The 14,720-nt window shown below is 35.0% G+C and overlaps 1 protein-coding gene across 5 annotated transcripts in view; it reads right to left on the reverse strand.

Moving 5' to 3' along the window:
- LOC150100851 (WD repeat-containing protein 46) overlaps positions 1-14,720 on the reverse strand; it is a 240,227-nt gene that overhangs the window by 18,974 nt on the left and 206,533 nt on the right. For all 5 annotated transcript variants that reach the window (XM_090401124.1, XM_090401126.1, XM_090401123.1 and 2 more), the window contains one exon: positions 636-731. In XM_090401124.1, the coding sequence (XP_090257250.1) occupies positions 636-731 (96 nt within the window). The remainder of the gene's footprint in view (positions 1-635; positions 732-14,720) is intronic.

Below are 14,720 nucleotides of genomic sequence, written 5' to 3' on the forward strand. Positions count from 1 at the left end.
AAATAAATTCAAAATAATATTTGTAATTACATTTCAAACTATGTATGCTAAATAATTTTAAAAAGAAGTTTTATAGCTTAAATTATAACAATTTAGGTGTAAAGATCTGAGTTTGAATTCCATCCAGGATATGAGAAACCTTTATAAAGGAATTTTAGAACTGCAGTGAGTTAGTTGTATATAGGGGTGGCAAAATTTCTTCACCCAGAAACAAATTTTTCCTGAACAACACACAATTCAGCCAGAAACAGACTATGGTTAGCCATAGCAGACCATGCAAACAAGTTAAAGGGAATATCATGACATGAATTACGGTTATATGTAGCCAAGTTACTTGACTCTGATAAGACATCAAGTCTAATATTGAGGAGATGAGATGATTTTAAAATATGAACAATATCTATGAAAAGAAGAAAAGACTGAACATCTAAATTTAATAAAGATTTTTTTCAAGTGAATTTTAGTAAAGCAATGGCCAATACTTGGTCAATAAGTTTCTAATTCTCTTCCAAGTGAAATGGAAGTGCAGTAAGATATTATTATTAAATTAATAAACTCATTAACCTAATGATAATTTCCATTTTCATTTTAACTGTTTACCTAAACATTTGACTTCATCAATAAAAAAAACTTACCAATAATTTTTTCTTTGCTTCAAGCTTCTCTTTCAAAGCATCAACGTTGATTTTGGATAGCTTATCAGGTTCTAAAACAATCATCTCAGGCTGGATCTAAATGAAATATACAAATGAAAATGAAACAGCTTAAGAACTAAATTAATACGATAACCAAATAATATAATTTGCAGTTAGCATTCTAAAACTATAAGCAATTTTATATTCAATCATCTCTTTTTTTGAAATCCGAACTGTCCAAGCAAAGATAAAGGAACTCTAACAAATCACTAATATCTCAAAAGAACTCTTTACATAGACTCAAGTTTCCATTTGGTTATAGCTATGAAATATATCTGGCTGTTTGTAATAATGCTCTCAAACTTATGCTGATTTGATGAAGTGTACATTTCAGACAATTATAGATTTGAAACAGAACACTTTCATCAACACTGGATATAACATTAATCTAGTGCAACAAATAATAAATAACTATGCTCCTCACACCTATTCAGATGAATAGGTTAACCAAGTCAGACGAATACGTTAACCCAGTTTCACATGTCAACATATCTCATCTTCCCCTTACCATGCTAGGCTCAATGGCCTGTCATCCAAATAACTGAAAGGTCTTATAAAAGTTCTTAACATCCTACAGACAGGAATCAAATCCAGATCTTTTCAATTACGGGGTATTATCAATGCTGAGTAAGCAGCAGAATTCCTCCATATGCCAAGAGAGTATCTCAAAGAACAGAAAAAATACTTCAACATTCAATGTGCACATCACTTCTACCAAATTGGCTTCTTGTATATACTACAATCTTAAGCAGACATTTGCCAGATTATCTTACATGTTTGTGTTATACCTCAGACAGAATGGTAGATCTCTAGTTGGCATTCATCACATAAGATATGATGAATACTAAGATTATATTTGCTATCTGGAACCTGAAAAATCAGGCTTTTTGCAGACCATGGAATCTAGCCCTAGTCTACAGCAACAAGACAGAAATACTACATAAAAGCAAATTCTCGTTTAAAATATTGGTTAAAGAAAGAAAATATCCTAAGTATTAAAACAAGTTGACATGAGAAGACCTTCAAACCAGCTTACAAAAGTTTCCTACATTCCCCTAAAGATGATGTTCTGTTTAATAAACGTCCCAGAGAATACAAGGTTCCTTTCTTGTGGAATGATGTACAGGTCACACTGGGAGAAGTTTCAAAATCCACAAAAAATAACATGTAAGTGATACTGAAAACAAGACAGAAGAGGAAAAAAGTGGACTCGCAGCATACATCTTCACAGAAGGTCACACAGTAAATTGGCAAGCCTTCTCCATGCCTCAGAAGAGAATAATTTCATCAGGTTGTTTAAGGAGTCTTTTGAGGTTATTCAGAAAGACACAAGGCACACTAAATAGAAACCAAGGACTGGTACTTCATGAAATCTGAACGTCATTAATTAGTATATGTAACATTCAAGACTTTTCCTATGCTAGCAATCACATACAGAGTTTCCACAACAATGTATAGACTATGCATGATGTGCCTAAAGATACATGTAATTAAGCTATCAATCCAGTATTTTTGTTAATTATCTTCCTGAAGATGCTATCAGCCATACAGACTGAGAAGCATATCAGAGACATTAATCTTTAATAAATAAAAAAAAGTCTATGAGTCAAACCTGGTTAATTATTAAAATGGTTAATGCAGTAAAATTTCAAAAAAGAAGCAAGGAATATTCACTAAATCACAAATCTATGCCCCCCCACAAAAAAAATGTAATTTTTTTTTTTATTTGTATCAATCTCATATGTTGGAGGTTTGCATCTGCTAGCATATGAGATTGTTGTTGATCCACTAATCTGCTCTGAAACTGTTTTCAGCATCCAATCATTGTAAACATTCAATGGAGTTTTGTAAAAAAAAAAAATCAGCTAATGCCTTTCATTCCCATATAAGTAAGCAAGGCTGTTTTAGCTAACTTTTGGAGAGCTGGCCCAACCTTTCACTAATTGTACATGGTGAAGAGAGGCAGCTGAGAAGTGTTTACACAATGTTTACTATCTGAAAATAGTGTGGGTTCTATGGTCGATTTTCTTGAATTAACCTAGTTTCTGGGAGAAAAAAAAACTCACTTTGCCCATGCAAGAGATCAAATAACTTGGGAACCAGTCGAAAAAAGGCTTAGTAAAAGTTCCTCTAGTCACTGACTAGAATAGAATGCCTCTTTCTTCAGGCAGTCTAGCACCATGGACACTACTTTCACTGAGCTACCACACCTATTAGCATAGCTCAATGCTCACAACTGTCAGCTAAAATAGCAAGCGGCATGAATTTGGGCAGTATGTTCTCATCTTTGTTAAACTTCATCAATTCATTAAAAAGGCATCCACTATAATGCACTCTTATTGTGGTGTCAATGATAATGCTTATGGATTATATTTTTTACAGTTAATCCTTTTCTTGTATTCTTAATATTTTCATGTTTACTACTTCATTGTGCTGTACTGTATGTATGTATTTCTTTCAGCTAACTAGAACACAATTTCAAGACTAAGTCCAAAATGTTGAAAGGCAACTAAATGAATAAATAATAAACATCACAGAAGAGCACTGATAAGTTCTTTGTGATTATTATAAAACACACAAAGGTGAGGCATGTTTCCAGCTCTGAAAATAAAAGTAACTCTCCTTAAAATGCCAAAACTGTGAAAACATACAGAAAACCATAAATTGCATTCACAATAGTGAACGACTAACAAAAAACATAGTAGAGTTATTGAAAGTATAATTTGCAGTAAGGAGGTGAAATTAAATATAACAACAGATAACCAAATGAGCACGGCTGGTATAATGGGTAGAAAGGTGAATGAATTTATATGGAAACATGAGAGAAATCAGCTAAAGCATCTAACTAATAGTATACAAAAAAAGCAGCAAAATTAATTTTAACACATGAATCTTTGGTTAAAAAAAAAACAGTTCATCAAAGAGTTCCTTGAATTATAAGGAAAATTAAATACGCAAACCAACATATGGTGTAAGACTGTTTTTTTTTTTTAAACAAACTGTGCCAACCAAATAAAGATTAGAACTTAATAAGAATATTTATAAAGCATACATTATGAAAAATTATGGAGACAACTACACTATTAAAGCAAAACTTTAGTTTAATATAAACCAAAATGAACAATCGACGTTTCGACCTTCATATCAAGGTCATCATCTGGAGCATACACATATACACAAAGAAACAAGTTGCACTACAATCTACATGGTTTGCTAAAGTAACTGACCAACCGTTACAACAATTATTGGCCTATATCTTGTGGAAAAAAAAAATCTATGCTACATCAAAGCTAGAGTCATATTCAGAATTATTATTTATTAGATTACAAAATTAAATTTGGCCTGGAGAGCATATTTATATATATATAAATTATGTAAATATACATATAAATTCCAACCAACTGATATGGAATAGTTTCCAATAAAAGCTGAAAATTGCTTCAAGTCCTACAGTCAGGGTATGGTGGAAACTAAGTAGGCTAAATATGTGCCATCCAAATTCTTGGAATTCTCATGCTACCATTATTGTTGAGATTAGGGTGGTTAATCAGAATTTCACAGGCTTCTTTAAATTTTCATTCATACCAGGTTTTGTATGATGTAAAGAGCAGGTACTTTTCCAATCAATTTGGTGTAGGGTGTTGAGAGCATAATCCGAGAGGCCTGCTTCACCAAAATTGTTATATTTAATGTCTCTTTTCTGTTTTTTTTTAGATATAAGGATTGCACATAAAGTTTCACCAATATAAAGTAAGTTACAGGTGCAGTAGATGCAATAAACTCTTGGATGTGCCAGTGGGAGGAGAGGATCCTCAGAGGAGTTGAATATGTTTTTTAATTTTATAGGTGGTTTAAAAGTGGCATTAAGATTATAATGGTGTAGGATTCTATTGATTTTTTTCTGATAACCCTTTAATGTATGGGATAACTATGGTTTTACTGTAATCTATATTATTTTTTGATGAACTTTTATGAAGAACTTTATTAATAGTATTTTTGTTATAGCCATTATTTATAAATCTGTTGCTAATAATCTTTAATTCTTGTTTAAGAGCTTGTTCATGGGGTGCTTAAGGGTCAAAGCTATATAACTGAGAGGAGAACTCCACATAGCCTTTAAAGGAATGCGGAGAACCGAACAGGGATTCTGATCTATTGTCCAATCCTCACCTTCTCGTGGTGCACCCTGTTGGGTATCTACCTGGATACTGAACGAACGAGGCTGGGCTGACAATATGGGATTTAGCCGACCAAATTGTATTCTTATTGGCTTAAACCAAAATACAAAATGATGGTACAACATGAAAAAATTTCATGCCGGATGGGGCGTTGCCCGTTTAAACAAAGCAATCGTTGTTTTTGCCAGGGAACCAGGGCAAACAGCAAAAGGTCAGCTACTGGAACAAATCTGAAAACACACCCCAACTCAACATCACCAGAGTTAAAGATCAGTACTATCAACATAAGAAGCCTGAATGGCAAAGAAATGGAGCTAGCTGAGGAATTAGATAAGTACCAGATTGACATAATAGGGGTGACTGAAACAAAAAAGACAAAAACTGGTGCGATCTTTCTGAGCAATAAATACAAAATGTTATATTCAGGCAATGACAATCAAGGAAAAGAAGGAGTAGCCATACATAGTATTCAACACTGAATAGTAGGCTAATCTTCTTGAATGGCAGTCAGTCTCAAGTAGAGTGATGTGGGCAAATATGAGAATGGGAAACTGGACAATGAGACTTATTTGTGCCTATGGTCCCACAGAAGGTTCTACTAAGGTAGAAGTGGAGGAATTTTTTGAGGCTTTAGAGAAAGCAACTAACACAATAAAAAAAGGAAAATTTGGTCCTTGTTAGGGGATATATATAGCAGAGTAGGAAATGATTGGCAGACATACAAAAATATTTTGGGAAAATTTGGAGAAAAGAGCAAAGCTAATAATAATGGCAAATATCTGTTGGATTTCTGCTCAGGACATGGACTGGTTATTACTAACCCCATGTTCCAACATAAAAATGTGCACAAATTCACATGGAGAGAAGAGGCAAGGAATAAGAAAAGTCTCACTGACTATGTCATTGTTGATAGTGATGTTTTCTCCCTGTGCAAGACACCAGATTGTACAGAGGATTTGAAATTGGAAGTGATCACTATTTAGTCTTGAGCAGGATAAAATTGAATTTCATATGGAAAAGAATAACATGTAAGAAAGTTTTAAAGCGAATAAAAGTTGAGCAGCTCTCAGATGTGAACTGTAGACTAAAATACACAAAGATTATTGAAGAAAAAATGAAAGAGTTTGAGAACAGGAACCAAACTTTGGAGATTCAATGGCAAGCCTTGAAGAAAACCCTGATTGATTCAGCCAGAGAGGCATGTGGTGAGGTTGTCTGTAAGGATAAAAAAATCAGAACTCCCTGGTGGACAAAGGAAGTTGAAGAGGCAGTGAAGGAAAAGAAGAAAGCATATCAAAAGTTCCTGGAAAATAAGTCAGCTTGTGCTCTATAAAAAATACAGAGACAAATGTACGAAAGCTAAACACTGTGTAAAACTGGCTAAATAAAAGTCATGGGAGGACTTTGGCAAGAACACAGAAAATAAATATCAAAGCAGCGGAAAATATTCTGGAGGTTGTAGAAGAAGCTTAGAAATGGAGGAAAGAGTGCTGTAAAAGGAGTTCGAGATGATAAAAGTGACATGAAAACGGGAGAAAAAGATATCCTTGAAGTATGGAGTAATTACTTCGAAAAATTGCTAAATGAAACAAGCAGTGATAGCACAGTGGTAAAAAACACTCAATAGGCATACAGTCAAGAATGCATATCCATACTTGAAGTAGAAAAAGCCATCAAAGGCTTGAAATGTGGAAAGGCAGCAGGAGTAGATGATATTCGACCAGAAATACTGAAGTTTGGTGGTATAAAAGTCTTACAGTGGCTGCACTGCATAGTTCAGAAGGATTGGACAGAAGGAGGAATTCCTGATGATTGGAATAGAGCTCTCATAGTACCCATATAGAAAAAGGGAAATAAAATTGAGTGTGAGAATTACAGAGCTATTTCCCTACTGAGTGTTCCTGGAAAGATTTATGCCAGTATACTTGAAAAATGGCTGAGAAGAATTGTGGAAGAAAAGCTTGGTGAAGAACAAGATGGATTCAGGCCAAATAGAGGCTATCAGTATCAGATTTTCACTTTACGACAAATTGTTCAGAAGTCATGGGAATATAACAAAGATCTGTATTTGGGTTTTGTCGATCTGGAAAAGGCATATGACAAGGTGCCAAGAGTGAAGCTATTGAATAGGCTACAGTTATATAGTGTCAATCGGGCATTATATCAAGCAATACTTCGTCTTTATTTGAGTTGTAAGTCAGCAGTTAGAATTGGAAGATGGTTTAATGTTAAATCTGGTGTGATACAAGGATGTACATTATCCCCTCTGTTATTCATTATCTATATGGATCACGTTATGAAGGAAAGTGGTATTAAACATGATATCATAATTGGAGATGTTAATGTCAGCTCTTTGCTTTATGCGGACGATGTTATACTTCTAAATAAATCCACTCTAAGTTTGCAAGATTCCCCGACTAAATTGAATACCTGTTGTAATAGATATGGTATGAAGGTCAGCAATAAAAAGACAAAGACAATGAAAATAGGTAGAACCATTGAAAATGTCAACTGTGTTGTGAATTGAGAACCTGTGGAACAATTAAAACATTTCAGCTACTTAGGCACGATTTTTAGTGAAGATGGTAAATTAAATATGGAAATAGACAACAGAATCAGCAAAGCCGGTGTTGGTAGGAAGTCAATTGAATAAATTCATATGGAATAAGAGAGAAATCAGTCAGAATACTTAATTAGCTGTATACAAGACAGTGTTCAAACTAGTTTTAACTTATGGATCTGAGAGCAGGGTCAGAAGTAAAACACTTAACCAAAGACTAGAGACCGCAATATGAGAGTCCTGAGAAAGATTAGAGGCATGAACAGATGGCATCAATGGCAATATCACATTAAAAAGGAGGATATTAGATAAACAATGCTCTCTGCCAAGTTGGCAGGAAAATGACCCAGAGGAAGACCAAGATATAGGTGAATTGATACTTTTTGGTTTGATATATTTGGTTATCCTAATATACAATATCCCCAAGTTAAAAAATTTATTACATCTATATCTACTCCAGAGATTTTTATTAAAAATAAAAACACCTTGTTGCAACTTCAATAGGTAAAGTTGATAAGGCTCCGTATTACTATAACCTTGGTATTTAGGGTCTAGCTACTCACTGAGGAGACCTCAAAAAAAGGTTGAAACTGGTCTGGGTAGTGACCCCACCCATAATGCATTGCAGTATACATCTTCTATTGAGATGTGCTTTACATTATGGGAAAATACTAAGACTAGTGATCAGAGCTTTACCCACCTTTACAATGAGTTGCCCTGGTGTTGTATCATCTTTAGACTTGAACTTTGTTTCAGACGCAAACTTAATTGTTTGCATACTTGGGATTAGGAGTTAAAATAACCAAGTTTATAAAATAACTTGGTTATCCTAATATACAATATCCCCAAGTTAAAAAATTTATTACATATATATATATATATATATATATATATATATAAACATGTCGCTCTCCAGGCCAAATTTAATTTTGCAACCTAACAGATAATAATAGTAATAAGACTAGCTTTGATGTAGTAAAGGTTTTTTTTTTTCCCACAAGAGGTCAGGCAATTGTTGTAACGGTTGGTCAGTAACTTTAGCAAACCATGTACATTGAAGTGCAGCTTGTTTTTTGTATATATGTGTATGCTCCAGATGATGACCTTGATATGAAGGTCGAAATATCGAGTGTTCATTTTGGTTTATGTTAAACTAAAGTTTTGCTCTAACACGGTAGTTGTCTCCATAATTTTTCATAATGTATTCTGATCACCGTGTAAGCATGAAGGAAAGAATATTTATAAAGATTACTTAAATCCAGGAACTTTGCTCTAGAGGACAAACATGGAACTTTTCAAGCCATTTTAAAAATATAAATACAGTTATCTCTCAATATGAATTTCGTTACCCAGTGAGGAAGGCCTAAAGTGGGTGCTTGAAAAATTCATGTTCATCTTTAGAGGAAGGGTTCCAAGACTATGTAAAAAAAATAAATAAAAAATACCAAAGAAATATATTATTAATAGAAATAAAATCCTTAGCCAACCTACAGCACTTAATAAACTATAAGTTTACAATGTTTCATGGATGAGTGTCACATTAAAAAGAGAGAGCAAACATCACTATACTGAACTTGTGCACTAAGATACTACCAAAAAAAGTCACAGCAAAAGTCTCATAACGTTAATGCTATTGTATTGACTTCTGACTGTAACAAACTATTCATTTGATACACATCTGTGCTAGTGAGAGTTGATTATGTTAGAAAAAAACTCAGTATTGTTAATACAGTCAACTCTCCCCATCATAAATAGCACTATTATAATGATCTCACTCACTATGACAAACTGAGGAGACAAAGACAAAATCCTGCAGCAACAATGTTATTTTAAAGAAATTTACAAACAGAAGACTTCCCACCATAACACTGAATCCTTTGATCTCTGTGAATTTATTATACTGAGTATCAACTGTATTCAAGATATATTCAAGTCTCGTGTAGTCAAGAAATGCCAAGCAAAATAATTTAAGATGATGGCAAACAGCAAATGAAATTAAATTAGCAAAACATATCTCAAGAAAATAGCAAGGAAAAGCCCCAGAGAAAAAGCCAGAATTTATACGTATTCATCAGTCAGGAATGACTCAGAAGACAGAAATGTAAGAATTGATCAATACTAGAAACTTAACAAACAGTAATAATTAACTTGGAAGAAATTACAGCTAGAAATAAAATCTGGAGACTCAACAAACAGTAACAATCGGGAGGGGGGGCTTCTGTAGCTCAGTCGCTATAGACAAAACCCTTTGGTTGGAGAGACCTGGGTTTGATTCCCGTCCATGACATGAGGAACCTTTATCTGGTCTCTTTCAACTAAAGGTGAGTTAGCCAGTCTCATACGGAGGTAAAGGGTTTTTTCACCTGGAAACTCGGGTTTTCCATCCCCCAGAACAGGCAAACCAGCCCCGTGAACACATGCATTGACAAACATAGGACACACCAGGAGGCATAGGGCCAACCGCCTTATCTTCAAAATGGTCGCAGTTGCGAAGTGCACATCTAAAGAACATCGATGGTTCGTGAAAAGCTTAAGACAAGACAAGACGACAATTAGGAGGGAAAAAAATCTGATAGGGCTACTAATGAAACCTTGTTTTGAACTCATAGTATTCTATATGTCACTTGAAGATGTATTGTAGAAAATGATGATGATTATGATTACTCTGCTAATGCTTTTTAGTCTCCAAAGGGGAAGTAGGCAAGGCATTTCAATACTACTTAACATTTTTAGAATTGGAAATGGGGGAAGGGGAGAATCTTCATTCTTAGCCAATCAGAAATAATTGGCCCAAAACTATCAATGATTTTAAGTGGGACTGAGTGTAATGGATATACTATTTTAGGAATGACAGAAGCGATAGGAGAGGAGGAGTAGGAGTGCTACTAATGGTATCAGATTATTTAAGTCCAGTTAAGGTAGAAACACAAGAAAACCATGATGGTAACAATGTCCCATGTAGCACTGAATTTGAGTCTATCTGGTGTGAAGTGGAGGTTAACAGAATGAAATGTGGGTTGTTGCTATAGACCTGGTGGCTCAGTTGCTGGGGACGAAGAAATGCATCGGCAATTTAACCTTATGGGTACCAAACGAATGATCATTATGGGTGACTTTAATTTTCCAAACATTGACTGAGTAGAAGAGAAATCTCGTGATAAGAAAGAAGAGGAATTTATTGAATTGTTATGAGACAACTTTCTCAAGCAGCATGTGAAAGAAGGAACTTGAGGTCAAAAAGTGTTGGATTTGCTCATAGCATCAGAAGGGGTCTCTGTTAAGAATATGGCTATTTTAATAGCAATTGGTGACAGCGATCATGCTGTGCTTTCTTGGGAAGTATCTAATTGTAGTGATGCTCTGATTAAAACAGGTTCCATACTGAACTACAAAGCTGGAATTATGATTAACTTAGGAGAATACTATCTTTGGTACCATGGTATCAGTTACTGAACGAGAAAAATGTCAGCAATGCATGGGAATCTTTGAAAAAGTGCTTAAATGAAGCGGTATCTGAATGTATCCCTAGTGTTCGAAGAATAAATAGGTTGGGAATGAAATGGATGTGCAACCTTATTAAGCTAGAGATCCACAAGATGATGATGTGGAAAGAATATCATGAGAATAACAGTGAGAAGAGTTATGAAATATATAAAGCTCAGGCCAGTATTGTGCAGAAAGCTAAATTAGAGTATGAAAAGAAATTGGCCATGCAAGCTAAAGGCAATCCAAAAGAATTTTATCGTTATTTCCGCAAGCAAAAAAAAGAATGAATGTGAAAGAATAACTTTATTAAATGCAGATAATAATACTTTGAGTGTTGGAAGCTAATAAGATTGTTCAGTTAATCAGCGCTCACTTTGCTAAGATATATCAACAAGGTGTATGTAGCATGATGCACAGTGTTACTGCTACATTGGATAAAGAGTTAGAGATTCATGAAAATGAGTCTGAAGAGCTGTTGCATAACCTGGATAAGAATATGTCTATAGAGACAGATGGAATACCAGTTTGCTAAAGGAATATTCAGCCAAATTGGCTACGCCTTTCACATGTTTGTATAACTTGAGTCTCAGCTCAGGAATGATACCACAGGAATGGAAGAAATGTATGATAGTTCCATTGTACAAGGGTGGTGCAAAAACTGATGTGTCTAATTACCAACCTATCAGTAACTCTGGTGTGGCAGTGAATATTTTAGAGAAGTTGGTAAGAACTCGCATAGAGAAATGGGTAGACAAACAAGCTATACTCTGCAAGGAGCAGCATGGGTTTACTAAAGGAAGGTCATGCTTTAGCAATTTGCTTATATTTTACAACAATGTTACAGCTGAGTTGGATAAAGGGAATGGATATACTATGATACTGTTAGATTTTTCTAAGGCATTTGATAGGATACCACATGAAAGGCTGTTGCATAAACTGGAGAATATGGGATTGGAATATAAACTCTTGACTTGGATCAGAGAATGTTTGACAGACAGATATCAAAAAGTGGTATACAGTGTGTGTGTGAATTTGCCAGAATTAAGGTGACCAGTGGTGTACCTCATTGTTTAGTTCTTGGGCCATTATTGTTCAATCTATACATTAATGACATCAGGCAGGATCTGACATCAGATGTGCAATTGTTTGCTGATGATGTGAAGATAGGTAGGGTAATCAGATGCTACTGATATTCAGCACTTACAAAATGATTTGAATAGGCTGGAAATTTGGGCAAACAAAAATGGCTGTCAGTTTAATGTTAGTAAGTGTAAAGTTATGCACTTTGGCATGATTAGAATTCCAGCAACAATTATATTAGCAGGGTTATACTACAAGAAACTGAAGAGGCAAGGGATCTTGTTGTATTGGTGGATAGGAATTTGAAGTTTAAAGGTCACATAGCAAAAGTTTGAAATACAACTCAGAGAATAATGGCGATGTTGAAGCGAACCTTGACATGTAAGGATAAGGAAGTCATTTTGCCTCTTTGCTTCCAAGGGATAAAGAAGATGTAGAAAGCGTGCAAGGAAGAGTTACAAAGATAATATCCAGATTATAGGACTTAGCTTATGAGAACAGGTTGCAAGTATGTGGACTGCAGTGAGTGCATCTAGTGTGAATGAATTTAAGGGAAGGTATGACAGCAGGTTTGGTGATTTTTAGCTTCCCTCAATGAGTCCTTGACTCTCTGGAGATCTCAAATAATAATAATTTGTTCCAATGACAATGCTCTCACTGCTGAACTCACTGACTTACATCACACCTTCTTAGCCAATGGCTATAATCCACATAAGATAGACAAATTACTAAATGCTTTCCAGAAATATCCCCTCCCGATTATCTACCACAGACAGTGGGGGAGATTTCTGGAAAGATATCTGAATCTGAAAAGATTCAGATATCTTTCCAGCACATAGCACATCTGAAAAGATATCTAGAGTGCTTAAGAAACATCAGCTATGCACTGTATTTAAACCATATGTCAAATTGGCAACTCTCATCCGTTCACCCAAGGACAGAATCTCTTCATCACATCCAGGAGTCTATGAAGTGCCCTGTTCATGTGATCGAGCCTACTATGGACAGAAAGGAAGAACTGTGGACATCTGCCACAGTGAATGTAAAAAATACATCCAACACTATCGCTAGGCAAAGTTGCTAAAGGAATATTCAGCCAAATTGGCTATGCCTTTTACATGTTTGTATAACTTGAGTCTCAGCTCAGGAATGATACCACAGGAATGGAAGGAATGTATGATAGTCCCTTTATACAAGGGTGGTGCAAAAACTGATGTGTCTAACTACCAATCTATCAGTAACTCTGGTGTGGCAGTGAAGATATTTGCCAAAGATTTGGAAGACAGTCATCTTAAGACCTAATTAATACCTGCTTTTTCTCTCTCTCTGTGTGTGTGTGTGCGTGTGTGTGTGTGTGTGTGTGTGTGTGTTTCCCAACATAGATAGTGCTTAATTAGAACTTTAGTCTTTGTGTTGTAGTTACTATTGTTCAAACTAGTTCCACTGTTATACCAGATTGTTTATTGTTTAGATTATATTTGGTCATTCAAACATATAATTAAATTGAAATATATATTGATCTTTAATTGACCATGATTTATAAACATCTAATACCAACAAGTTTCGCTGACGGGACTGTCCGGCTTCTTCAGGGCTTATAACGGTAAGAGAAAAAACTCAAAGTGGCTAATACAGAGAAAATGGAGTAACACTATCATATAAATTAAACATTAAAACAGAACGCGTAACTTTCAACATCAGAGTTGCATTCAAACCGGTCAAGATTGTCCGTCATTAATTAACCCCATGTGCTTGAGGTCCAAATTATACAGGACAGATGTCGAGAAGCCTCGAAATCCGAAAAAAATAACATATAGGAGATGTTAATAACAACAGGACAACTCAGGTCTAGCCCATCATTTCGCAATTACTAACCATACCATTGAATGGGATAGCAGCTCCATGCCTTACCTAGAAGATTTCCATTGCAGAAATTTCAAAGAAGCTGTTGTAGTCCTCCGTTCTGGAGAAAATCTCAAGGATAATAGCTGACATATGGAAAACCTTAATGAGATCACTCAGTCTGCCAGAGTTTAATTTCACTCAAAACTACAGAACATTCTCTCATAACAGTGACAAACACAGCATGCTCCATGCATGTAATGTTACGCATTCTGTTTTAATGTTTAATTTATACGATAGTGTTACTCTATTTTCTCTGTACTAGCCACTTTGAGTTTTTTCTCTTACCATTATAAACCCTGAAGAAACGGATAGCCCCCCGTCGGCAAAACTTGTTGGTGTTAGATGTTTATAAATCATGGTCAATTAAAGATCAATATATATTTCAATTGTTATTTCGCAAACTGTAACAACTGTTTTTATGCTCTGAAGATGCTGGATTGAATACCAGTGAAATATCAGCAATAAGTTAATAAATAGTTATTTTCTTATCAGTCTGTGTTCTCACCTATACCATTAAAATTAATCAACATGTACGATGAACACATAAGCCTTTCTAGATTTTAAGCAGTATCTGGAATAAAGAGAATATGGGAGACAATTGCCATTATCTCATGGCCACTAACACTATATATCATTGTCTGAGTTCTAGAGTCAGGTTACTCTTGAGTTTTCAGGGAAAAAGGAACCCTACTTGTCTCTACAGAGATCAACTAACACTTAGAAACAAGTTGAAGAAAGGCTCAGAAAAAGTTCCTCTTGTCAGTGATTAGAATCAAACTTAATGGACAGCCTAGTGCAATGGATGCACAAATGTCA

This window comes from Typopeltis vanoorti, chromosome 12, assembly GCF_054136105.1.
Source record: "Typopeltis vanoorti isolate ZY-2024b chromosome 12, IOZ_Tvanoo_1.0, whole genome shotgun sequence".
NCBI classification, from domain to species: Eukaryota; Metazoa; Arthropoda; class Arachnida; order Uropygi; family Thelyphonidae; genus Typopeltis; species Typopeltis vanoorti.